Source organism: Tiliqua scincoides, chromosome 6, assembly GCF_035046505.1.
Source record: "Tiliqua scincoides isolate rTilSci1 chromosome 6, rTilSci1.hap2, whole genome shotgun sequence".
NCBI classification, from domain to species: Eukaryota; Metazoa; Chordata; class Lepidosauria; order Squamata; family Scincidae; genus Tiliqua; species Tiliqua scincoides.
Window position 1 is genome coordinate 61,523,485 of NC_089826.1, and position 27,792 is coordinate 61,551,276.

Genomic DNA, 27,792 nt, shown 5'->3' on the forward strand with positions numbered 1-27,792 from the left:
CAGGGTAGGAAAATACACTGACAATACCTACTCTTTCAAAAGCTCTTATTTCAAATTCACAGTGCGTTATTTGGAATCAAGAGAACTGAAAAAGTAATTGGGGATTATGAATTGAAACTTCTCAGAGAAGTTTTTGGATCATGATCAATGCCTTTAGAACTGTTTAAAAAAAATTAAAACATTGAACAACTCTTCTCTTCCATAATAGCCTTCAAAATGGCCAGATTTTGTTTAATTGCACTGAGGATCAGGATCTGTGAAGATATAGAACAAACCTATGCATGTCTACTCAGAAGTAAATTCCACTGTGTTCAATAGGGTTCACTTTCAGAAAAGTATGCATAGAATTACAGCCTTAATTAACTCAATGAATGTTACAGAACCCCTAAAATATGCTGAGAAAAAATGGATATACACTGTTTTCAAGTCCAGACTTGTTCATTAAAAAAAAATAAAAACCTTTATACAGAAGATTATGCAAGCAAATGAATGTATGGCAAGGAGAAAACACTGTTTGCCAATATCAGCACAACACAATTAAGCGTAACATTGATTCAAACCCGGGGATTGGTTTCTTAGGCACAGGTCTTCTTCCCCAAGAATAACACTTGGTCTGTGATTTGCTACTACAAAACTCTAGCAATTGGAAGAAAGCTTAGAGAAATTACTATTTAGTATGATTTCTCTTGAGACAGCCACTGCTGAAGTAGGGTGCAGAGCTACATGGTTCACTGAGCTCACCCATTAGCACAATCCCTATGTACACAAAAGACAGATATCCAAAAGATCCAGGATTACATCCTGTCTCCGCGTCACAACCTTCTTGTGAAGTAAATCTTTTAATCTCTCTGTCATTCCACTTCCCATCTGATTAAAGAAGAACAAAGCTTACTGTCTCCCACCCTCTGCCTGGCTCATACATTTATGCTGTAACCTTAACATGCCCAACTCATTTGTCACACAAATGAAACCAACTTTGACTTGAATGCCTCTTTCTATCAATAATTTTTTGCAGTGGTGACATCAACGTTTCAGATGCCAAGCACAAAATTCAAAACAGTGACCATCAAAAAGTAAGTCAAAAAGTTAGATAAATATTGTTTGATTAAAAAGCTACAATGCCATCAAAGTAAACTAGCATCCCAAAGTCAGATTTCTGTACATAAATTAAGTTCAATCAAAGCACTTTGCATCTCTTAACTAGCTTCTGTATAATAAATACCTTCTACTTTCCCATCCCCTTTCAAGTTATCCTCTCTATTTTTAAAACAACTGTATTAAAATGACACATTTGCCAACTCAACTCTGCCATTTCAGCTCAATCTTTTTCTTAACAAAATAGATTTCAGCGGTGAGAATTTCTTCATCATTATTGCTTTCAGATGACACTATACAAAACCTACCTCTTGCCATGTCAGTTCTTGATGTGGAAGCACACACAGAGCTTTCAACAAACTCAGGGAACACTGATATTTATAGGCAGACTACAAACTGTTTTAACAAGTACTAAATCTATCTGTGCAGGCAAAACGTTGCAGAGATCCTGCAAAAAGATAACTGGTAACATCTTACCATTGTTTATTACTTGGTCAATATAGCTTTCCAGTGAACTAGTAGTACTGCTGAATCCGTTCCTAATGTAGTTCACTCAGGCCGAGGTCCTAACCAACTTTCCAGCACTGACATAAGGGCAATGGAACTCCAAGGTAAGGGAACAAATATTGCCTTACCTTGAGGAGGCCTCCATGACTGCCCCCCAACTCCAGGATGCAGCACATGCCCTAATGCCACAGCTATGCCAGTGCTGGAAAGTTGGTTAGGATTGCACCCTCAGTTAGATAAAGTTTCAGTTTCTCCATTTATCACCAGCACAGTTTGAGAGTATTCCTGGACCAGCTCAACTCTTAGGAGAGAAGAGGCAGCCATGACCCAGAGAATCTTTGCCCAACATATTTGGGTCCTCAACACACTAAAGACCACCTTCCTCCATATGAAGCTGTTGCATCAGCTGCAGCCTTTCCTAAAGAAATCAGATCTCGCCATAGTCACCAATTACTGCAATGTGCTTGATGTGGGACTGCCCTTGAAAAGTATTTGGAAACTGCAACTGGTTCAGAATGCTGCAGGTGGGAGAGATGGAGGGAGAGCATATCACTTCCATTAATGCAAGGATCACACAGATGCCTACCAGTTTCCAAGTTCAATTCAAGAGGCCAGATATTATTTTTAAGGCCCTACATAGTTTGTATCCTCAGCACACTAAGGACCACCTTCTACCATATGAATCTACTCATTTGTTACGATTATTGGGGAAGATTCTATCCCACACGTCACCACTGAATGAGGCCAGACTGGTGAGAGTGCTTTTAAGATGCACCTGTTCTGCAAGTTTTGGCATTGAGAAGCTGGGCTTCCTCATAACCGCTGTTGCTAGAATATAATATTTTAGTCAGTCTCTGATTTCTTTTAAAATTGTTGAATTTGTTTTTTTTATTGAACATTGTTTCATGCTTTTACAGTTTAAAAAAAAATCACCCTGCAACTGACCAGTGAAAGGCAGGAGAGAAATGATCAGGCAAACAATATCAACTCCTCCCAAAATAGACAAAAATTAAAATATTAATAAATGTTACCATTGTCAGCAACAATTGTACTGTCAGGTCTCATGGAGAACTGATTGAAACATTTATTGATTGTGAGCCCGATCCTGTGGTCCGCGCCGCAGACCACAGTTGCAAACGTGCCATAAGGCACGTTTGCAGGGCTTACCGCTGGGTTCCCGCCGGAGCTAGCCCAGCTCCGGCCGGTTCTGAGCCAGTGTGCAGTGGGTGCCCAGGTTCCGCGGCTCGGTGGTCCCTTGGACTGCCGGGTTGCAGAACGGGAGATGGGGGCATGAGGGAGGCGTTCTGAGGAGGGGGAGGCGTGGCTTGGGGTGTGGCTGGAAGCGTGTCAGGGGAGGAGGAGAGGCAGATCCGCGGAGTCAAGCTCCACAGGATCCAAGGCGCTCAGGCAGGGCCGCTCGCCCTACACAAGTGCCTTTACTTTAGCAGCGACCAAAAGGTTGCTGCTAAAGTGAGCAGCCCTATTGCAGGGCTGCTTCCCTTACTCGGGGGAAGGGGATGAATGTCCCCTTCTTCCAAGGAGCCTCCCACAGTACCACGGGAGGCATACGATCTCGCGGGAACCCTCTGAGGAGTCGCCAGGTCTTGGAGCTCCAGACAGTTCAGGATTGGGCTGTGAGATAGTACATTTCCAGGCTCCTGTGACCTGTATGACAGTTTGCTCATAATATTTATGCATTTATATTCTGCTACAGTGTGATATGTAAATTACCTGTATAATAATACTATAATTCCCCTTTGAGAACTGTGGTGGGTTGTCATTCACATCAGATACATCAATGTTGACTGTAGTCGTGTTGACTCTTGGCGGGTTCCCATTGTCTGATGCTTGAACTCTCAGAGTGTAACCTGAAATCTTAAGAGTAAAATATACAAATGCACAGACTTAAGAAGAGAAATAGGCAGTTTTCTTTTGAAATAAGAAAATAAATGTATAATAACCCACATATTCTGAGGCTGCTGCCTTAAAACATTTTAAATGGAGCACTCGTAAAACACAACATCTGGACACTTTTATAAAGGTTACTTTTACATAGCAAAAGTCTCTTTATACATATGCTGTTCAGACCTGACCACCTATCTATTAAAACAGTGGTTCCCAAACTTGTGACCATAGTCCAACAAGATTTGGTCACCATTCAGAGCAGAGTTTACCATTCCACTCTGCGCTGCTTGCAGTTTGAGTAGATCTGGGCTCCGGGACGCTCTGGGCAGTCGCGTCTGTTGCCCAAAGTCCCAGAAGGTTGTGCAATAGGACATCCAGGCAGACACAATTGCCCAGAGCGTTTCAGTGCTCAGATCAACTCAGACTACAAGCAGTGCAGAGGTGGAATGGTAAGCTCCGCTCACAGAGCAGAGGGCTTTCCCCAAACTCCAGATCTGACTCCCAGACTGGGGTTTGGAGGAGCCTGTATTAAAACACTCAGTATAGATGTGTTTAATTTTTATATAGTATTTAATTTTATTTATTTATTTATTTAAGAGATTTATACTCCACCTTTCCATTCTACTTAAGGGCCCTCAAGGTGGTTTACAAACAATATTTCAATACAATAGAAACAGTGCTAAAAACATTCATATAAAACAATTAAAACCATAAAAACAATAAAATATAATTGGACTGTGAATTAATAGATGTTTCATATAAAGCGCCAGCTTACAGAACATGCCACAACATTAACTCTGTTGCTTCACCCAAAAGTAATTACTCTTATTGACCCAGTTAAGACATTATAAAATTCAGGACCCAATTCTAGCTGGATTGGGCCACCCTTCTCTAAAACAACGAACCAGAGGCTTGGGAACATGCCGTGGGCCTGCATGACCTCTCCAGTCCAATTGCATATTGGTTCACCCCCACTTCCTTAGCTTGTCTAACCATTGTTTGTCAATATATGTGAATCAGCAAGCCATAGTGCAGGGACAACGCTAGGAAGAAGAGAGCAAGTTATGGTTAGTACCTTGCCTCCAAACCATGATTTGAAATAGAAGAAAGGATGTTACTGAGTCTTAAAACCATGACTGGGAAGACTAGGTTCATTATGTCTGAAATGGACCACTGTTTTTACCTACATGTCTAACAAAGCCCCTCAAACATATATGCCTACAAAAGGTCTTAGTTGCCTTCTTGATGGGGAACACTTGCTTTTGGCAGCAACAGCAGTCATGAGGCTTTCCTCTCTTTTTAATAAAACTTTGTTTATTAAAAGTTTTATAAAACTTTGTTTCATCACATGGATACTAGTACCTTCTAAAGCAGTTTAACAGCGCAATCCTAAACTTCCCAGTGTCCGGAGGAACAGCAGTGCCAAAATGGCAACTGCTATATCCTGTAGGGACTGGGAAGCCACTGTTGTAAAGGTGCAGGCCCCGCAACAGGGCTTCTCAAGCTTGCTCAGACTTGAGAAGTACTGTGTCAGGTTTTTCAGACTGACACGGAGAATAGGATCTAGTGAAAAAGGCCCCCAACAGTCCCTGCCCCTCCTGCCCTGACCCCTTCCCCGTTCCACCCTTCCCCACCCCAGAACGCCTCCCCCTTGCCCCAAACACCCACACTCATTTGTGCCACCAGGTTTAGATGGAAGATCTTACCTTTTCTCTGTCAAGAAGTTTAGCCACTTTTACTTCACCCAATGTAGGATCAATTGTGAATGGGCTTCCTTGATTACCGTCAATAATTGAGTAGCGAATGTGGTTGTTTGAAGGCCCATCAGCATCAGCTGCCATCACCTAGAGGACATCCAGTTTTCATGTAAAACAGGCTGAGTAGACACCGGTGTATTTTCAAGAAACCACATTTTAGATATAGTATATTAAAGATTTCTCAAGGTTAAAAGTCCATTGGGTTGTATCCTAAGCTCTGTGACTTTAACAGCACTCACACAAATGATCATCCCTGCCCTATGGCAGCAACTTGAGTTCAAACCATAGCATTACAGCTTCTCAAGAACAGCATGGAATACAGAACACAGGGCTGCAATAAGAGAGAGGAATTCCCAGAAACAGGCTCAAGCACTTTCTACTAGCTGAAGTCCCACTTGTTGTTTCTGGGGAAAATACCCACCCACTGCAGCCCTGTGTGCAGGATCCCATGCTGTTCCTGAGAACCTCCAGACTTCATGGGAAAGGAAACTCAGGGAGCTGCCACAAAGGTAAAGACAATCACTAGCATGAATTCTGTTGAAGTCAAAGCACTTAAGATACAACCTGGCAGTGCATCCCACTTTCTTTCCAAGGATTGTCCAACACTAGGAGCAGTTTTTCAGTGGGCTCCAGAAGCTACTCTAGCAAAGAATTGAAAAAGATCAATTGTGTGAGTCCTGTTGCACTCACACTACTGTACAACTCAATATTCAGAAGACATGAAAATCAGATAAATTGCCTTTAATCTCTCTGAAATGCATTAAAAATAGATTAGAGTTGCCATTCAGATATTTTAGTTTTCTCCGTTCTCTTGTCTACAGTTTTAGATAGTTTTTAAAAGCTACAAGCCTAGCGGAGCAAAACACATTTCCCATTATCACACCCCTTAAATATAATTTTTATTGTTTCAAAATAAAAAATACCATAAAAGAAAAAGGGGGGAAAGGGGGAACTCAGGTATACATACTGTGATAACTGACTGTTCAACATCAGCATCTTCACTGATTACTGCTGTGTAAGTGTCTTGACTGAATACTGGAGTGTTGTCATTGATATCTGTTACATTTATATTCACGGTTACAACATCACTCAGGGATGGTGTTCCTCCGTCTGTGGCTTCCACTGTCAAATAATACTCAGGGGAGCTCTCATAATCAAGGCTGCCAATAATAAAAATAGCACCTGCAAGAAAAAGAAGATTCCAAATGCTGTTCTGCTAAGGAAAACATGGTACACCATGGCAACTGGAATGTTTGCAGCTTATTTCAGGGCCAATGGTTTCATCAACACTTTCAAACATATTTTGTGCTTATCATAATACACCATTGCAATTCTTTGCTTTAGGATTTAGGTTTTCGTGCTTACAAAATAACTGAAAATTCTGCACATAATAACAGAGACATGCTTCTAAAAGCTAAATTCAGGCTCATATACTCTCCCTAAAGAATTTATGTATCTTAGCATGAAAGGAATCTAAATGTATTTGATTTTTCTTAGTGTTCTTTCTGGAGGGTTTCATTAAAAAACCTTTTACGCTGCCTTTTGTCCCACTGAAGCGACCACCAAAGTGTTTACAGCATTTCAATAAATATTAAAAATCAGCTTTTAAATCAACAGTAATCAAACTATCTATTTAAATAACTATACTCACGAAGCTCCCAGAGCAACTTAAACACAATCAAACAAGGGGAAATAATTACAGTAGAAAAGAGGGAGGAGGGCAATGCCTCACTGCTCCTCTTCCTCCTCACAGCGCAGTTGCTGATTCTGTGGTCTCTATGATCACAACAGAGCAGTGAACAAAAACACACAACAGACCAAGGAACAAGAGAACTAAAAAGAACTCAAGAAAAAGCTAGAGAAACATGAAGGTTGACTGTATTATGACTCTTAATATAGAATAAAATGACTGTTCATTCAAAACATAACACAAATGACTTCTGGCCTCTGCAAAAACCTCAAATGTTCAAGTTGGCTGTAATCCAAAAACAGATAGCTGTGTTCGTTCCACAGCAACTGAAAGGACTGGGGATGTGACTAACTTATCCTATTTGCTTAAACAGAACAAATTTGCTTAAGATCAACAATTTTCGAACTTTTTCATATCACGGCACACACTGACAAGGTGCTACAATGGTCAAGGCACACCATCAAGTTTCTGAAAAATTGCAAGGCACACAGTGCAGCTGGTAGGGGGCTCACATACGCCAATGACCTTCCACCCATACTCCCACAGCATATCTGTGGACCATTTGCAGCATACCAATGTGCCACGGCACACTAGATGAAAATCACTGCTCTAGATCAGTTTTTCTCAATATTTGTCCCCCACTGTACCACTTTGCATGGTCCAGTTATTGGAAATTGTTAGCTCTTTGCTCCGACGTAGCCAGAGCTGGTTGCAAACAATTGGTTCAGGGCAAGTTGCAAGTGGCTGAGTTAACTGGAGTGCACGAACACCTGTGCAGCCACGCCCTAATTAACTGGGCAGACTCAGATTGGGTGCTGAAGTCCACTTAAGCCTCACAATGCAGCTCCACCAGTGCAGTGGGTGAACTGTAAACCTGCTGCTGGAGACACTGTCAAACAAATACTGTATATGACCTTGAACTGACTTGACTTTGCTTAGTGGATACTGAACAAGAACAAGGTAACTCTGGACTGCTATATTCTATGCTTATGACTGTGTATGACCTGGACTACTTTGATTATTCTGTGTATGACTCCATGCTCAAAATACAACAGCAAATTCAAGACTCTGCTGTGTCTGGCAAATTTGTATGCACCCTGCTCTCAAACAGGACATACCCAGGTTCCTACCTAACAGAAATACCACCAATAGTGATGATATCATCACAAGTTACTTCCAGATTGGGAGGTCAGACATGACACAACAAAAACTGGTAACAGGCTCAAGGTGGGTGGGAGGGCTTTATCAAGTGCTCAAAAATTGCAAGCTGGAGCTCTGCCTGCCAAGCCGAACCAAACCTCCTACCACTGTTTGTGTTGCACTGTTGGTCTCACTGCAGGGGTCTGGAGATCCGAGTACCACTGGCTGAGAAACACTGCTCTAGATTAATAGTGAAATCCTATGGATGTATACTCAGAAGTAAGTTCTATTTATTACAGTAGGATTTGCTCTTAGGTAAGTGTTTATAAGTAGAGGTGTTTTTTTCTGGTGAGTAAGATAGGTTTATAGCATAAGTCTTACTGAACACAATGGGCTTACTTCTAAGTAAACAACACTTTTTCAAAAACCTCTACAGAACTGCAGTCTAAGAGCACTATGTTATGATAAACACTTCAACAGTAGTTTTTATATGTTTAACGGTCACATGACATGGCTGCTCTAAGAAAACTGCTGAAAGACTGGATACAGCAGAATCCGGGCAGGCTCTGAGAAAATAAAACAAGTCCATAAAGACTGTTTCATGCACACCGAGCCTGCCCCTAATGCAGGTATTAGGAACCTGCATTCCTTATACATGGAAATACCACAATTCAGCATAAGGCAAAGCTGAACCCAAATAAATTCACTGGAAACTATAGAATTAAAAGAGCAGTAAACATTTCAAAATCTTAGGGTCCAATCCTATGCTTCCCTAGCGCTCTGTGCTACAGCGGTGCCAAAATTGCTACCGCTGTATCCTATGGGAAGCAGCTACATGTCTCCTTAAGGTAAGAGAACAAACGTTCCATTACCCCATGTCAGCCTATCAGAGCCCTAATGGGTCTACTCAGATCTGTGCCTTCCTTTAAGCGGGCACAGAACTGAGGACATCCATGTTGATTTCCTGGTTTGGGAGGGAGCAATGGGTTCAGTGGCAGAGTCTGCTGTCACCTCCACCCCCCTCCTGGGCCTGGTCCATCCCAAGGTCTGCCCTCCCTCTGTACCCTTCCCGCCTCCCTCCTGCCCCAAATTGTTGCCATCCGGTCATCTTCACGGTGCTGAGATCCAGCACCAACTGGTGCTGGCCTCAGCGCCAGTCCCATGCTTTCACCACCTGAGTGCCTTGCGGCAATCTTTGCAACACCTGGAGTAGGCGGTGGGTATATAGCATGCGGGGGTAACTCAATAGAATCAGGTTGTCCGCTATTTTTATCATTCCAGGATTAACTGAATAAATAAAATTGAATTCTATGTAATCTAAGTATATTAAGTGAACCTGTTTTCTAAAAGTATCCCAGAGGGATGAATGCAAAAATAAAATCTAGATTTAGATTGCTAAATTCACTCATTAGTAGTTATAGTATGTTTTACCTGTTTTTGAATCAATACTGAATTTTCCATGTTCATTTCCACTGACAATAGAATAGGTAATTTCAGCATTGGCTTCAATGTCCCGGCTAGCAGCATAGACCTGAAGAACCTCCAGTCCAATCATGGTGTCCTCTGATACAGTTGCACTGTACTCTTTATACTCAAAAACAGGTGGATTATCATTTATGTCCAGAACTGAAACTACAAGAGTTCCGGTAGAGGACATTCTTCTAGGGGAACCTTCATCTTCCACTTTTAAAGTTAAAGTATATACTGCTTGTAACTCTCGATCCAAAGGCTTTTCCAGTCGAACTATTCCAGAGAATTCATCAATAGAAAACTGCCCATCTGCAGAGTCTACCAGGGAATAGTGTATCTTTTGATTTAAGCCTATGATTAAAAACGAGACGAACATAAGGTTAAAATGTATTTCTTCAACAACTATTTTGAACAGCTACATACAGGAACCATATACAGTGGATGACAAAAAAACGTATACAGATTTCTGCCAAGTTGAGAAGTGGACACATACAATACACAAAAAAGAGTAAAACCCTAAATTCTAAAAATGACTTCCCCAAAGACTTACATACAACATTTGCAGAAAGAATTGGCTCTATTTTCTTAAAAGTGCAAGATGCACACATGTTCAGGGTATACCTACTGTTCCAGAGTTAGCAGAATTTATTGCCCTGATGCACAACTCATATCACATGCCATCACTTAAAACAACTTTACCCTTAAAGTTGGTTTGCCCTCAAGGTCTCATAAGATGCATCTTCAAAGGTGCATCTTCCATTTTACTTCTAAATTCTCTCTCCTTAAAGCTGAAGCCCCCCCCCCCCACAACCTTATACCTTGAAGACTGATATAATGAGAATATTTTTTTCTGAAAACAGAATAAAGCATGATAATACATCAAACATTCATACCCACAGAGTTGACTACAAGGAATTCTGACATTCTCTGGAATACAAAAAGCAAGCCACTATTTTTCAAGAATCAGTCATGAACATAAACAGGAAATAACAAAAAATTATTGCAATATACCGTAACTATCAGAAGACTTGCACCACCTTTTTGATTTCAGGAGGAACAAATTGTCTTCCTGATACGCAACTTCCTGACATGCTAACATGGACTTTTCCTTAAATTAAGTGTTGCTAGTCATTTACCCTGAATTCCTTTTATCACAGTTATTATAGGCAACAGTTTTATGCCATATGGAAAATACCATATAGCAAATCACTCTCACCAAGGGAACACAATAATTTTTCAATTGACTATTATCATATCGTTGAGCCAAGGTACACAAAGTCATGGACAACCTCCAGTTCATGCTCAGAGATTGTAATGCAGGGAGGTGAGTCCACATCCTGAACCATGACCTGTGTTTTCTTCAGGTTGATTGTCAGTCCAAAATCTTGGCAGGCTTTGCTAAAACGATCCATGAGCTGCTGGAGATCTTTGGCAGAGTGGGTAGTGACAGCTACATCGTCGGCAAAGAGGAAGTCACGCAGACATTTCAGCTGGACTTTGGATTTTGCTCTCAACCTGGAGAGGTTGAAGAGCTTTCCGTCTGATCTGGTCCGGAGATAGATGCCTTCTGTTGCAGTTCCAAAGGCCTACTTCAGCAGGACAGCGAAGAAAATCCCAAACAAGGTTGGTGCAAGAACACAGCCCTGCTTCACTCCGCTTCGGATGTCAAAAGGCAGTTTGAAGAGACACTTTGCCAACAGTCTGAGGCAAAGAGGCAAAGAAGGAAGGCCCATAGCCAGGGAGACAGACCAGGGACAGACTGCACTTGCTCCCGGTGTGGAAGGGATTGTCACTCCCGGATTGGCCTTTTCAGCCACACTAGACGCTGTGTCAGAACCACCTTTCAGAGCGCGATACCATAGTCTTTCGAGACTGAAGGTTGCCAAGGTTGTTATTATCATATCCTACTGAAAAAAAATCTGACCTCTATGTCCTCAAATCAGAACTTAACAGCCCCTTGCCACTTTTTCCTTAAACATGAATTTGCTGAAGTCAGACATATATCAGAAACGTTTCCAGTACAGTACAATCATGTTAATGAATCTGAGCTACTTTGTAGAAGTAAGAACTGCACCAATGGGACTATTCTCACATCTGCATATCTTATGGCCCAATCCTATCAGTACATAGTGGCAGTGCTGAGCTCCTGTGCCAACACTAGATGTTGTAAACGTGCTGTAAAGTGCATTTACGGCACCATGGGAGGGGCCCAGAGCCAGAAGGACACCATCTGGTAGTAACACCACTATAGTGTAGCTGTTTGGGGTGGGGGGGGTGTTCCGGGGCAGGGGGAGGGTAGAATGAAGCAGCTGGGGCAGGAGGGGGTGGGACTGGTGGAGGCCTCCCCTGCTGGATGCTTTACTCAGAACACCATCTGAAAACAAACCATGATCCACAGTAGCAATTAAGGAACTTTTCACCAGTGAAAAGACAAGGAAGTCAAAAGGGCAAGGACACATTCTCAGCTGTATCAAAATTATGGAATTTCCTTTGCCTGAAAATGTGACACCTTTTAATTGCTGTGATTATTTTACTTGGACAGGTGTCTGATGGCTGGGATTAAGCTGTTACAGAGTTGCTCTAATTTAATATGCTTTACAATTGTGCACTTGTTAAACATATTATGAGGACAGACAGAAAAAACAACAAAGCAAATAATGTTCAGGTTGTATTACAAATGCTCCTCAATTAATTATACCTGCATCTGCATCTGTAGCCTGTACCCTTGTCAGCAGAGTCTTTGGTTCTGTGTTTTCAAACACTGTGATGGAGTATGGATCAGCTGTAAACTCTGGTGCGTTATCATTCATATCCTCTATATTCAAAATAATATTAGCCTGGCAAAATCTTCCTCCACCATCCGAAGCCTTAATCATTAGAGTGTAAGCTGATTTCTTTTCATAGTCAAGTGTTGCAAAGGTTTTTAGCTCACCTACAAACAAAATGAAACAACAAAAGCAAAGCAAACACTTGGCTTTAATAACAAGAACGGAGTGTCCCGGACAGAACTACAATTCATTTTAAAGAAAAACTTTTGAGTTCTATTTTCTTTTTGCAAAACCTAAACACATATAGCAAGCAGCAGTCTTACAGAGCAAATTTTCCCTAGTGTCATAATCAGCTATAACTGTTGTCTCTAACAGTGGTGCCACACTAAAAGGCCAATGCAAGGGAAAAAAGGTGCAAAAGAGAGCGACTAAGATGATTACGGGGCTGGGGCACCTTCCTTATGAGGAAAGGCTACGGCGTTTGGGCCTCTTCAGCCTAGAAAAGAGACGCCTGAGGGGGGACATGATTGAGACATACAAAATTATGCAGGGGATGGACAGAGTGGATAGGGAGATGCTCTTTACACTCTCACATAATACCAGAACCAGGGGAAATCCACTAAAATTGAGTGTTGGGCGGGTTAGGACAGACAAAAGAAAATATTTACTCAGCGTGTGGTCGGTCTGTGGAACTCCTTACCACAGGATGTGGTGCTGGCGTTTAGCCTGGACGCCTTTAAAAGGGGATTGGACAAGTTTCTGGAGGAAAAATCCATTACGGGGTACAAGCCATGATGTGTATGCGCAACCTCCTGATTTTAGAAATGGGATATGTCAGAATGTCAGATGCAAGGGAGGGCACCAGGATGAGGTCTCTTGTTATCTGGTGTGCTCCCTGGGGCATTTGGTGGGCCGCTGTGAGATACAGGAAGCTGGACTAGATGAGCGATGGCCTGATCCAGTGGGGCTGTTCTTATGTTCTTATGTAAATGTCAGCTGCTGCCTGTTCAGCACTTAAAGAGCAGACATAGTTGTCTAAGACACAAGTCTATGAAACATATCCAGAACAAAAGGGCCATTCTGTCAGGCTTCTCACAGAAAATTCAAGCTGACTGCTCTTGGAAATGCCTGGATCAACAGTGTAAGTAGGAATGGCTTAAGGAACTGCAGTGCATGATGACAAAACAGAGGAAATATTGAGGAATAGGAATACAGGGAAGGGTGTACAGGGAGGGAAAAGGTGTCAGATGGAAGAGGAGCTGTTAGTGGCAAGCAAAGATTCTGTAAAGTGTCTGACTACTTGAGCCCGTTCTGTGAGTTCTGACAGTGCAGCAACAATCAACTCTCTAGATGCAGTAATAATAATAATAATAATACAGGTATTTCTATACCGCCTTTCTTGGTCCTCAGATTTCTCCTCGGACTTTATTCAAGGTGGTTTACATAGGCAGGCAAATTAAATATAGCTCACTGGCAGTGCAATCCTATGCATGTTTGAAACTAAACCATTATATTCAGCAGGGCTTATTCCAGGGTAACTGTGTATAGGATTGCAGCCAAAGTGAATAGGAGCAAGACAATATCTCACAGTCAACCTAATATCATTGGGAGCTCCTTAGGGAAAGGGTAACAAATAATGGTTAAATATATAATACATCCACCAAACACATATAGTAGGGCTCTTGGTGACTGCTCCATAATGAATTTCTTTCCCCTAAAGATTCAGAAGTCTAAGTCTTTTTCCAAAAGAGTTGCAGAATCAGTCAAAAACATTAGTCAATTTTTATTATTAAATTTTATAATGATTCTATTCAAAAGGAGTTTAAAAATCAGCCAGTATGCAACTTAATAAATTGATACAGTCTGGAGGAGAAAAGTACAGCAGGCCCTCCTTATTGCAGGTTCAGCACCCATGGATTTGACTCAATGTGGGTACCAGACCCACAAGAAGGGTTTAAATTCAAGTTAACATAGTTAAACAAGAGGAACAGCATCACTTAAACCACAAGATAGTGATTACTAAAATAAAATACCTCAGGTCATCCACCCACCTAAACCCCTCCTTAAAAAGCTGCGAAGAGATAGGCAAATAGCATTTTAATTCACCGTTTTCTCTTTTAGTTGTACCTTAGAACTGATAAAACTTTCAGAAGAATAATAAGTACTATAAGCTTTGATGTTAACTGAATACTACCTGTATCTGGACTGAGTCTGAAATCTTCTGCTCCAGCACCATGCAGTGTATAAGTTATTTCTGCATTGGAACGAATATCTGCGTCTGTGGCCAAGACCTGCAAGATGAGTTTGCCAGGAGAAGAATCCTCTGGAACAGCTTCAGTGTACAATGCCTACAAGATGTTAAGAATAATATTGAAAAGAGAAAAAAAAAAACATATTAAGGAGCAGCATAAGGAACTCGGATCTGAACATAGTGAGATGGAATAAATGACATTTAAAAACATTCTGAAATGTGAGATGTGTCAAATAGGTTGTATATTTTCATGCATTGTAATGCATGAAAATATACAGCATTTTACACAGCATTTTAATGTTTCAAAATTATTATCTCAATTCAGTATACAGGTGGGACCTCGGTATCCACTGATTTGACTTACCACTGATACCGAGGTCTACCTTTATATGCCTTGTAACAAGGGAAAAAAGCACCAAAATCCAATTTCCTACCTTCGCACTGTTAAATAATTATAATTTCACTCCATTAATTTCATTATTCACCCCATCTAGTGGCTGAATGTGGTATAGTATCTATACCAATGCATTCTGGGAAGACTATGAAGGAGTAAGAAACCTGAAGTGGGTCTTCATAGCTATTTTTCCACTGATATGGTATCCACTGCAGGTTTTACACACTTTTTTTATATACTGGGGGTTCCGGAATGGAGCCCCAGTGGATAATAAGGCACAACCTGTAAACTGTTGCCAGAGCTTTGGCTCTTTTGAACTTCTAAAGCAGGGGTGCTCAAACATATTGGTAGGAGGGCCACATTATCTCTTCGACACTGTGTCGGGCGCCGGGAAGAAAAAAAAAAGAATTAATTTGCATTTTAAATTTGCATAATTTACATAAATGAATATATTAGAGGCGGAACTTATATGAATGAATGAATTTGAACCAGTTCTTAAGCACTTTCACACACAGAAAGGGGGGCATCCCCCAGCCAATTCTTAAGCACTTTCACAAACAGAAAGGGGGTGATCTTCCAGCCAGTTCTTAAGCACTTTCAAAGTCAGGTGGGGGGGCAACCCCCAGCCATTTCTTAAGGACTCTCACACACAGAAAGGGGGGGCCATCCCCCGGCCAGTTCTTAAGCACTCTCACACACACCCGCCAGCTCACCTGCCTCTTCGTCCTCTCTTCCTCCCATGTGCTTTTGCCTGGCCACTCACCAGGTCGGCTGCCTGCCCACCCTCTCTCCCTCCCTTGTGTGGCTTGTGCTGCAGCCTGGTCGGCCACCCACCCGGCTGCCTCGCCATCCTCCCTCCCACGGCTTGTGCTGCAGCCGGCCGGCTGGCTGGCTGGCCAGCCAGTCGCCCGCCTGCTCACTCGGCTGCCCCCCACCTGCTTGCTCAGGCAGCTTGTGATGCAGGTACCTGCCCGGTTGCTCACTTGGTTGCCTGCCCATCCACCCGCCCTCCCCCCTGCCCGCTTGCTCAGGCGGCTTGTGCTGCAGGCGCCTGCCCGCTCGCTTGCTCGGCTGCCTGCCTGCTCATCCAGCTGCCCCCCCACCTGCTTGCTCAGGCGGCTTGTGCTGCAGGAGCCTGCCCGCTTGCTTGCTCAGCTGCCTGCCTGCACACCCAGCTGCCCTCCCAGCCTGCCCGCTCACTCAAGTGGCTTGTGCTGTCGTTCGCCCACCCCCCCCGGCCAGCCACCTGCCTGTCCTCAAACGGCCAGGCAGGGAATGACGGACCCAGTGTGCACGCAGGGCTTTGATAGTGGGAAGTAACGTGACACTTGCAAGGCTTGAACTAATGCGAGACTTGCAAGTCTTGCGTTACATTCCCACTATAAAAGGTCCTGCGTGTGCAGTTGGCTGGTCTCTTGGGCATTCAGTACTTTGATGATTCAGGAGAGCCATGATCAAGATCTAAATAACATAATATGTACTATTTATGTTTCCATTATTCCTTCTGTTTTATGTACATTGTTTTCTTTCCCTGCCATCTTACAGATGTTTTTAACACTGACTCAATGAATAAAAAGAATTGAGCTAGACTCTATAGCATTTAATTTACACACAACATGTGGAAAGGTACAAATTAATTTGGAAAAAAAACAAAATTAATTTTCTTGAGTTCCTTTAACACATACCAGGCTATTACTGTAAGAGTCACCTGTGGTGAATTAAGGCAACCAGGCAGCAAAGCTTTTAAATGCCTAGAGGCAGTTCTTTCTTTCAGATGTTTGCATACTTCAAACAGTTAACACAGACATATATTAGCAGGGAGTTTCCTAAATGTTTGTGAGCTAGCCATTTTGGTTGACCTCAAAGATGATCTAAGAAATAATAATTATCGCTTGGTTTATTATTTTATATATGTAAGAAGACTGTATAGTTTCTCATGTTAAAAGTAAATGAATTTTCAAAATTTATGCTAGTACCTTTTCACAAACAGGGCTATTGTCATTTGAGTCAAGTACTTTAACCTCCACCACAGCTTTTGTTGCAAACATCCCATCAGTAGCTGTGATATTTAGAAGATAATTATCCTTCACTTCTCTGTCCAATGGCTTCCTGACATACACTTTCCATTCATTCTGTATATTTCCTATGGCAAATTGTCCCAATGGATCACCTCCTAAACAATTAGAAATAAAATGGTTAATAAACCAAAAAAAAAAAACATAATGTTATTAGATTGTGAAGATATGAATTCTGTAATAATATAATACCCATTTTAGGAGAGTTTAAAAATATTACTGGCTCCTTTGATAATACAAATATTTTAAAAGCTGTCACTTCAGTTTAGCAAGAATTGCATTCTCAAATGATACTCTTTGCAGGCAGAAACAGATGCCTATGGGGGAATTCGCATGCAATAGCTCAGTATGCATCAACTCTGTCAGAACCAACCAGACAGATCACATGTCTAGTGACTTGGGAATGAGAGAGTCACATACGCAACAGTAGGTGAACACTGTGTGGTGACACAAGAGCCATACTTATAGTGGGGTCTTAGAATTTTTTCATGATCATTCATTTTAAGTGGTCAGTTACTTGTAATTAAGGGAGCATCATAAGTACAATAAAATATTTAAACACTAAATAACTGGAAACGTCATTTTAAAACTTCACTGATTATTTACCACCTTTTCTCACATGGCTCGGCAAAGCCAGGGACTATGGTTTAACTCTGGTTTCCAAATCGGAGTGCCAAACCAGAGTTTGAAGTTGGCTTCACATCCTGGTCTGGAAGCCAGGATAATAAACATGGTTTCACCTGGTTGAAAGAAAACCAGAACTGAAACATCACTGTTACACAATGGAGCTAAGCAGGTGAGGGAATAAGAAAATTAATGAGTTTGAATAGTTTCCTGTTCATCTGAACTGGCCCAGCATCTCATGAATAAGTGAAGAGGAGATAATACAGAGGAATAATATTATGTAGCAGTCGTATAAAGAGTCTGGGACCAAATATACATGGCTGTGTTGTATTTTAAGCATTTACCTGTAATGAAATAGTTGACTTGTCTGTTAGTGTCTTCTGAATCAGCATCTGTTGTGCTTAAAATAGCAACTACTCCTCCAGTTGGATCATCTTCACTAACTGTTCCTTTGTAAATCTCTGCAGTGAAGCGAGGAGGGTTGTCATTCACATCAGTCACAGAAACCTGAATGGTGGCAGTAGAGGACAACAGAAATTTCTCACCACGATCAGATGCAATCACAGCAATTGTGTATTTGTCCTGTTTCTCATGGTCAAGTTCTTTCAGGGTAGTAATCCAGCCTGTTTCGGTATTTATGGCAAAGGACTCTATGATTTCAAAATCTTGTGTTGGGTCCAACTTGTAAGTAACTTGTCCATTGATTCCAGAATCCTGGTCAATTGCTTTTACTTCTATGACTTTTGTTCCAGCAGGCATGTTTTCTACAATATATGCTTCATATGGATTGGATTCTAAAATTGGTTTATTATCATTTGCATCTTTTATTTGAATGCTTACGTCTACTGAAGAAACAACTTTGTAATCTTCATTCATATAGTAAGCTAGCACTGAAAACTGGTACCACTTCGTAGTCTCATGATCAAGACTCTTCTCAAGTTTCAGCTTTCCATTCTGCTTGTCTATCACAAAATATTCATCTCTGTTGCTTTCAGGTGTATTCCCTTTAACTAACTTGTACAGCAAGTTCTGCGCATGATCTGCCTGCAGAATATCAATTTCCGTTCCAATAGGAATATCTTCAGAAAGAGTGTAAGAATAAAAGGGCTCTGAAAATTTTGGAAGAGACATGTCAGGGGGGAGTATTCGAACATAAAGAGGAACAAAGGATTCCTTTTGTGGGGATCCACCATCCAGTGCACGAACAAAGAAAGTGAGGAACTCATTTTCTAAACCAATTAAACTTTCTTTTGTGGTTATTACTCCAGTCAAATTATCAATTTCTAAGTTCTCTCGAACATTTTCATTATCTGTTTCAATAATATAAGTAATATCCGCATTGCTGCCCTCATCGGCATCGGATGCTAGAACTTTAACGATGGACATGCCTTTTGGAATATCAGATCCAATACTGACTTCATACTCAGTTGCTCGAAACAAAGGGGCATTATCATTAATGTCAGTAAGTATGACATTAACACTGCAGAAAGCCACTTTTCCTCCAGAATCTTTGGCCATTAACCTGATGAAGATTACTTTTTCAGCTTGTGTTTCACGATCAAGCTTTTCAGAGGTAAATATTTGCCCTCTCTCATTAGTATAAAACCTATCTTTTGCGAAATCATTCACAATATGGTATGTGATGTGGCCGTAGCTCCCAGCGTCTTTGTCTGTTGCTTTTACTTCTGTCACCAGGGTATGTAGCGGAGAATTCTCAGCTAATTCCACCTCGTATTCATTCTGACTGAAAATGGGGCTATGCAAATTGGCTCCGATCACAGTTACAAGAACACGAGCTGAACTTCTAAAGACTCCATCAGAAACAGACACGTTAAGACTATAAACAGGCTTCATAGTTTGTCTGAATAGGCTTGAGAGGGTGATGACTCCAGTTTTGCTGTTGATTACAAAATTCATGTGATCGTTGCCAGTTAATATGGAATACTCCAGCTTGACTGCATCTGAACTGTCTGCATCCGAGGCCTTGATACAAGTAACAAAGTGCCCACGGGGAGCCAGTTCACTAATGTTAGCTTCATAAAGCAGCTGGTTAAATACTGGTGGGTTATCATTGAGATCTGTTACATCGACAGCTACAAAAACATCACTGCTCAGTGGAGGCATTCCACTGTCTATAGCTCTTACTAGCAATATATGTTTCTGAATGCTTTCATAATCCAAACTCCTTGCTGTCAGAATAAGCCCAGTGCTACTATCTATGTGGAAATAATCAAGGTCCTCGCTGCTGTTTTCTACCAAGTGATAAGAAATCCCTCTGTTTACTCCAGAATCAGCATCTGTAGCACTGACATGTACAACAGATGTTCCAATTACAGATGCTTCAGAAAGAGTGACAGCATAAAATTGCTCTGTAAAGAGAGGAGGATTATCATTGATGTCTTCAATTACTATGTCAACGAATACCTCAGCATGGGCTCCGGTCAGAGAATCAGTTGCACGTATGCTTAATTTGTAGGCAGGGTGGACTTCAAAATCCAGAGAAGCAAAAATATTGATGACTCCTGTATTAAAGTTGATTGTAAACTGATTGAAAGGATCGCCATCTGTGATGCTATAAAACACTTTCATCCCTTCTGGGCTGTTTGCTTGTACATGGACAACAGGACTATGAACCTGGATGTTTTCTGGTATCTCTGCACTGTAGAAAGGTTTTTCAAACACTGGCATGGCTTTATTCACAACAGTAATTGGGACTGTCACTTCAGCAGATAAACTTGGTTCTCCTTCATCTTGTGCCACCACAGTGAGAAGGTACTCTTTATTCAGTGTGCCCAGTTCAAACTCCTTCTTGAGTGAGATTTCACCAGCAGCTCCTATTTGAAAGTGGTCATAATGTTCTTTGAGATAATAACGCACTTCTCCATTTCGACCAATATCTTTGTCTATAGCAGTGACACGGTGAATAACATGACCTACCTCAGTGTCTATTTTAACTGTAGCATAATATGGAAGATTGACAAAAATAGGGGCATTATCATTTATGTCTTCTACAGTGACTTTTACCACAACATAGGCAGTGAGTGATGGCTTATGCTCAGCTGTCACTTCTACCACAATATCAAAAGATTCCTGCTGTTCACGATCAAATGGTATTCCAGTGGTCGAAAGGACTCCTGAAGTGTGGCTCATTTTAAATCTACTGTCTGGGTTTAGTATATGATAAAACAAAGGCTCATTTATTTGACTTCCTACAGCAGCGATAACAGCTATTGTTTTTGCCTCTGTGGAATTCTCTTGAACTATAGCTTTGTAGGAGCTATGCATGAACTTCAGTTGACTTGCTTTGTTTTCTTTTACATTAATTTTTACAGATGTCGTACTTGCAAACCTGCCATCAGATGCTCTGACTGTCAATTCATATCTGCTTCTCAACTGAGTTGTATTTTGCATGGTTATCCACCCAGTTTGGGTATCTATTGAAAATTTTTCCCCAATGTTGCCTTCAGTGATCGAATACATCAGTTGTGAAAAAGGCCCTGAATCAGCATCCGTAGCATTTACCAAGACAACTTTTACTCCTTTATAGACTGGCACCAAAAGAGTTGCTTCATATACATCCTTAGAAAACACAGGAGGGCAATCGTTGATATCAATTACATAAATAGTAACATTAGCTGTGTATTCTGCAAATAAATGTGGCACTCCCATATCATGCACTTGCACACAAAAATGAAATATATTTGTCTCTTCATAGTCCAAGCTCATTACTGTACGGATGGCACCAGTACTAGAATCAATGGCAAAATACTTGTGGACAGATGGCTCAACAATCTGATAGACAAGCAAAGCGTTTGTTTCTTTGTCAGCATCTGTGGCTCGGATCACTAATGGGACATTCCTGTCTGTTAGAACCACACTGTTAACTGAAGCAGATTCACTGATGAGTCCTGTGTATTGGGCTTGCGTAAAAGTTGGTGAATTATCATTTTCATCTTGAAGGTGCACCAATACAGTAGTGTTAGCGGACTGACCGGCCATGTTGGTTCCCTGAACTGTTAGAGTATAAAAAGGCAACATTTCAAAATCAAGCATCTTCTGAGTGGTAATGACACCGGAATTAGGGTTGACGGTGAAGACATCACCTATATTACCATCTTTAATCTCATAAACTACAGAAGACTGGCTGTATGCAGTAACCATTCCAATGAAACTCCCAATGCTGCTGCCTTCACTGATTTCTGTAGAGTATTCTTTCATTGTGAATCTTGGTGGTGCATTATCAGAGATTGTGACTGAAATATGCACAGATGTTACTTCGCTCATTGGAGGGGTCCCCTTATCTGTTGCCTTCACCATCAAAGTGTACTCATCCTGATTGCTGCGGTCTAATTCCTTTGCAGTTGTAATGCTACCTAAGACAGGATGAATATTAAAAGAATTTCCAATGTTCCCTGTTAAAAAAACAAAACAAAAACAGAAAAGCAAGCAAAATTAATGATAAGATACAGGTATTAACAGCTATAAAACTTTTAAAATGCATGCAAGATGATAAAATATATCTATGCTTAAAATTTTGAATGAAAAAATACATTGTATCCAGCCTGCATGCAAGATGTTTTTGAAATTCTCCTTGTAGTAAATAAAATATATTTCCCCTTATTTCTCATATACCTGATATGGTATAAAGCCAAGAACACCCTATATAAGTTAAATTTTATTTGGAAATCTGATTGTTTTAACATGCTGCAGTCAGTTCTCATTTAACCGCTAGGGTTAGGTTCTAGGAAACCCTCTCAGAAGCAGAATTTACAGATAATAAACCACTGATCCTATGGAATCAATGAGATTAGGTACAAGGGGTATTGTGGGGGAGGGGTGCCTTTCTGCTCTCAGAAGAATCCAGCAAAGACCCTCAGGAAGCCAGTAGAGTGCAGCAGGAAGTGCCAAAATCTCTGAATGTGGCAGAGACTACAGGGACCTTCAAAATAGCACCCTCAAGGCAGCACAGACCCCTTTAAAATGACCGCAGAAACTTCCACTGGTCGTTTTAAAGGGTTCTGTGCTGGTTGCAGGTGCCATTCTAAATGTTCCTGCAGCATCCCAATGGTCTATGCCAGAGTTTTTCAACCGCTGTGCCGCAGCACGCTAGTGTGCCAGAAGGCAGCCTCAGGCAGGGCCAGAGGAGGCAGGCAGCGGCTGCTTTGACCCTCATGCGGCAGGCAGAAAAAGTAGCAGCCTCGGCTGAGCAAGAGGAAGGCTGCAACCCGATCCTCATTTACCTGGGAGTAAGCCCAGTAGACTATTATGGGGCTTACTTCTGAGTAGACATGCCTAGGATTGGGTATCAAATCCATTGTTTGCCCTGCATGCTGATTGGGCAGTGAGAGAAGACTGGACGTGGTCGGAGTGAGTGAGAATGAGAGAGCCAGGGGCGTGCAAGCAGGTATGAAGCCAGTGAGTCCCTTCTCCTTGCCACAGTTGCCTGCAGCTCCCCAATGCGACCCTCCCTGCCTTGCCTTTGTCTTTCAGAGGAAGGGTGCTGGGCCACAATCCTATCCACACTTTCCTGGGAGTAAGCCCCATTGACTATAATGGGACTTACTTCTGAGTAGACATGCCTGAGCTGGGCTGGGCTCTCAGGTTCCTCTCCAACTCCACTTTCCTGGGAGTAAGCCCCATTGACTATAATGGGACTTACTTTTGAGTAGACATGCCTAGGATTGGGCTTTTTTCTGAAATACAGGAGCAGGCAATGGGGGGGAGAATGTGAGGCAAGTGATTCTGGACCTTTGGAAGGTGCAGACAAATGAGGGGAGGGACAGTAGGAGAGGTGCTAACTGCAATTATGAGATGGGGGAATGTGCCTGTGGGAGGGAGTGGGGTGGGGAAGAGGAGGAGAGAAAAGTGCCAATTGCCTGCTCTTGTATTTGAGAAAAAAGAGTGCAACCAAAAGCCCAATCCTAGGCATGTCTACTTAGAAGTAAGTCCCACAGGCACATTCCCCCCCAGTCTTTGGCTCCAATCCTAACCACACTTTCCTGAGAGTAAACCCCACTGAACAAAATAGAACTTACTTCTGAGTAGACCTGGTTAGGATTGTGCCCTTTGTCATGTAATGATTTAATTACTGTATTTTTCGTTCCATAAGAGGCACCTGACCATAAGACGCACCTAGTTTTTAGAGAAGGAAAACTTACTTTTAAAGTAAGCCTGCCCTCCCCCTGTGGCGCCTGCGCAAATGAGGACCTTGCCCCCGGTGCGGACCTTGCCCCCTTTGCCGCACATACTTTTCCCCCCACTTTTTTTAGGGGGAAAAGTGTGTCTTATGGAGCGAAAAATACGGTATATTAATTAAAAATTAACTGTAATGAAGTAACTTAATGTAAGTAAAAAACTGGGAGTGTGCCTTGACAATTTTAGTGCCTTGACAGTGTGCCATGAGCTGAAAAAGATTGAAAATGGCTGGTCTATGTATATGGATAACCAGAACAGAGGCCTGGATAATGAAAGAAGGTAGCAACTCTGCCCTTTGCAGATAAGCTAGTTCACTTATAAAGATAACTGACTGTATGTACTAAATTGGCAGCCATTTGATTGAATGCTTTTAAACTTTACTGCATTGTAACCTGATTACAGAAAACTCAGAAAAACAGTTTTTCTTTTCATACTTTGTGGGCAGGAGGAGGGCTGATGGGTGGACAAGGCCTGGGAGGAGGGGGTGGGACCAGCCTCCCACACTTAGGCCAGATTCTAACCCCTTTCGCAAGCAGCCCAGGCTGCTCGAATCTGTGCCAGCGATTTAGCTGGTGCAGATCCGAGTAGACACACTGAGGTGGTTGGATAAGGCGACATAAGTCCCCTACTCCACGTTGCATTCCTTCCACCTCCTAACCTGCGTTGGATATGGCTCAGGCCTGTTGGCCTGCCTATTACTACACAGGTTAGGATTGGGCTGCCCATTTCTGAAAAACACTGCCTTAAAATGGTCTTAAGTGAATCTCAATTAAGAAGTTATGACAGTACACTTTATAATATTATTTCTAAATTAGAAATTTTTTAGTGAATTAGTTTAAAATGTTTTCCAAATTACAGTCAATTAACATGTACAGAGTATGTGCCCTGTATTAAATATCAACTGCAATTTGGCCACTTAACAAAAGGGGCCATAAACAAGCCTTTCAAAATTAAGGCAACAATGTTATTTATATTCCTTGCAATTCCCATGAAATTAGATGGTAAATTAATAGTAGCTTTATTTCCTTATATGTTAATTATAAAGCATAGCAAACATCAGTCATTGCTAAAGCAATAACTTCATCATGAAAATATTTTATTTAAAGCATTTCAGTTATGTGTTTGGGTAGGCAGTTGATATTATCTTGTTGCTTACTGAATGCCATACACAGAGTGCCATTCTTAGAATACCCCATTACTAATATTATAAGCCATTACAAGCATTTAAGGAATGTTCATTTCATATGCTTAGAACTTCAATTCTAATGCTTTAACTGTACAGAAGTTTAAATAGTAGAAAAAACAAAGCTGAGAAAGTTTTAACATTTCCTCCCACAAAGTGCTCTGACTAAAGGAGGAAGAGGGGGTTTCTCTGTGTGTGTGTTTGAGAGAGAGAGAGAGAGAGAGAGAGAGAGAATATACATGGACAAATTCTTCACTGATAAAACACAACTCCCAATAAAATGTGCACTCATTTTTCATAAGTTACACTTGTTGTTTGTTTTCAGTTGAATCCAAGCATTAAGAGCTAAGAAATATATTGCGTAGTGCTCGGACAATTCCATCTCCTATTCTCTGCTGATCTGTGAAGTTAGATAGCAGAAGAGACGTGATCTGCTCACTGAAATATACTTAGCATATTGCAGACAAGGTTGATCAACAGAGAGATGCACAAAAAGAAATACTTTTCACACTGCACATAATCAGTCTATGGAAACTGCTACCACCAAGATGGTAGTGACAGCAGCCACTAGCTTAGATGGTTTTAAAATGGGATTAGGCCCATTCACGGAAGACAAGTTACATGGCTACTAGTCGTAGTGGCCCTATGCTATCTCCAGGTTCAGGAGCACCATGCCTTTGAAAACCAGCTGAAGGGGAGTAATGACAGGAGAGGGCTACTGTCTTCATGCTCTGCTTGTGGGCTTTTCAGAGCGAACAGTGGGGAACGGGATGCTAGATGGACCACTGGCCAGACTGAACAAGGTTCTTCATATGTTCACATGTGCTCCAGTTACATTTCCAACAATTGTCACAACTTTGTACAGAACATATATATACAAAGAATGGAATATCAATCTCATGAAATTAACATGGGATTTTTTTTCAGTAACTTTTCAAATTACATCTTTGAGGAAGGATGCATTCCAAGATGGAGCACACTGATGCAAAGGACAATAAACAAACATCGACATGATTTTAAGCACGCCTAAATTGGTGTTTGATTGTGTGCGGCCTTGAGTTTTTTGCTGCAATCAAAATTTAGCGTCATGAGTGTCGTAAGCAATAGAAATATAAACACACACCAAAAGATCAGAGTAACTTTGCAGTGATTATATAGCAACTTGGGTTGGACATAACTGGTAATTAAGTTGTATGACCAAATAAACTATCTTAACCAAACATTCTTTTTTAACAGTAACATGAAACTGAAAGCTTGGGAAGCATACCTGATTCCATAGAATACACAATCTCTGCATTTCTCCCTTTGTCCTTGTCCAGTGCTGTAACTTGGAGAACTACTGATCCAATAGCTGCCGACTCATAAACTCTTCCTTCATAGGAAGAACTGGTGAACCATGGTGCGTGATCATTTGTGTCACTAACATTAACGATGACTCTAGCAAAGTTCCGTTTGACAGGAACGTCTTGATCCCGTACCTAAAATAATTAGTACATTACTCATAGCTGATGACAAACAATAACTGTAACAAAGAGTAGTAAGAACTATTGATCATTTAGAGAGAAATTCTATACTGAAAATACTCTGCATACTGTCCACATGACATCAGCAATGGAAAGAGTAACCAGCAAGAAGGCTCAAACCCTCATCTACCAGAATTAGAAGTTAGGCCGAAGAGACCAAATGGAAATAAAGAACATCTGCTTTTGAACGTACATCTGACCACTCCACAATTCCTGATTCAGCAAGTGATACCTATGTATAGATCACCTTAGTTAGGTCAGGCAGGAAAGCAGGTGGGGGGGGAGGTGAGTGAAGAAGGGAAGAAAATATTTCCTCTTTCTGCTGTATCTCTCCTCTATATCCTTGAGGGTAGAAAACAAAAAGCGGAAAAAAAAACTTCCCATAAAGCTGGAAGGAAAAGACACATACCACAAAGCTTTTGTCATTGAGCCTCCTCAATGCTAATGCTCAGCATTTATATAGCACTTTAGAAAGTTTGAAATCCTTCATGTGCATCATCTCAGTAATTCTTAAAGTCAAAGTGCACAGTATGATTATCTCCCAAACTGCAGATAAGACGCTGAGGCTGAGAGAGTGGTTTGCCTAAGTCCACCTTAAGTGGGATTGTGGCAGAAGTGAAATTTGAACATGGGTTCTTGGATCACCCCACTTAAGTAGCTTTCAAAAGTCTCTTCTTATGACTAGCACTCTGTGAATATTTTGCATAAACAAAGGATAAACAGAACACTTAATTTACCATCACTGTTAGAATGTGCTGATTCATGACTTCATGATCCAATTTTTCAGAGGTATAAAGAGAGCCAGTGGCAGGATCCAGGCGAAATTTCTTCAGGCTGATGGGATCAACACTACTCTGCATTGTATATATTAGCTTATTCTTCTCATCCCGGTCCGAGGCACTGACTTGCAAAATTTCTGTTTCTGGCTCTGTGTCTTCTGGTATAATGACTTGGTACTCTGATGTAGAAAACTCAGGCCTGTGATCATTTGTGTCTATTACCTTAATGTATACCTGCAGTGACACAAAGATATAATGTGACAGTGATAAAATAAAGACGAAAATGCAAAAGCCTAAACAGAAAGCAATGACGATATGGTTCGGCGGAATACATCCTAATACACAGGATTTTGAATGGCACCTAGAAAACAAGACAAAACATACAGAAGAAGAACAAACACACACTGAAGTTTTCATTTCTTAAAGGCTTATCAAC

The 27,792-nt window shown here is 41.4% G+C and overlaps 1 protein-coding gene across 7 annotated transcripts in view; it reads right to left on the reverse strand.

The window, feature by feature from the left end:
* FAT1 (FAT atypical cadherin 1) overlaps positions 1 to 27,792 on the reverse strand; it is a 145,095-nt gene that overhangs the window by 24,284 nt on the left and 93,019 nt on the right. For 6 of the 7 annotated variants that reach the window (XR_010794700.1, XM_066632966.1, XM_066632965.1 and 3 more), the window contains exons 8-17: positions 27,315 to 27,590; positions 26,322 to 26,532; positions 18,021 to 22,088; positions 16,954 to 17,150; positions 14,527 to 14,680; positions 12,263 to 12,496; positions 9,526 to 9,915; positions 6,232 to 6,446; positions 5,214 to 5,351; positions 3,334 to 3,477 (exon numbers count right to left, since the gene is read on the reverse strand). Coding sequence is in view for 5 of the 7 variants with exons in the window: in XM_066632966.1 (XP_066489063.1) it covers positions 3,334 to 3,477; positions 5,214 to 5,351; positions 6,232 to 6,446; positions 9,526 to 9,915; positions 12,263 to 12,496; positions 14,527 to 14,680; positions 16,954 to 17,150; positions 18,021 to 22,088; positions 26,322 to 26,532; positions 27,315 to 27,590 (6,027 nt within the window). In the remaining 2 variants the exon portion in view is untranslated. Of the gene's footprint in view, positions 1 to 3,333; positions 3,478 to 5,213; positions 5,352 to 6,231; positions 6,447 to 9,525; positions 9,916 to 12,262; positions 12,497 to 14,526; positions 14,681 to 16,953; positions 17,151 to 18,020; positions 22,089 to 26,321; positions 26,533 to 27,314; positions 27,591 to 27,792 lie in introns of those variants that run through there. The other variant, XM_066632972.1, reaches the window with a different exon arrangement.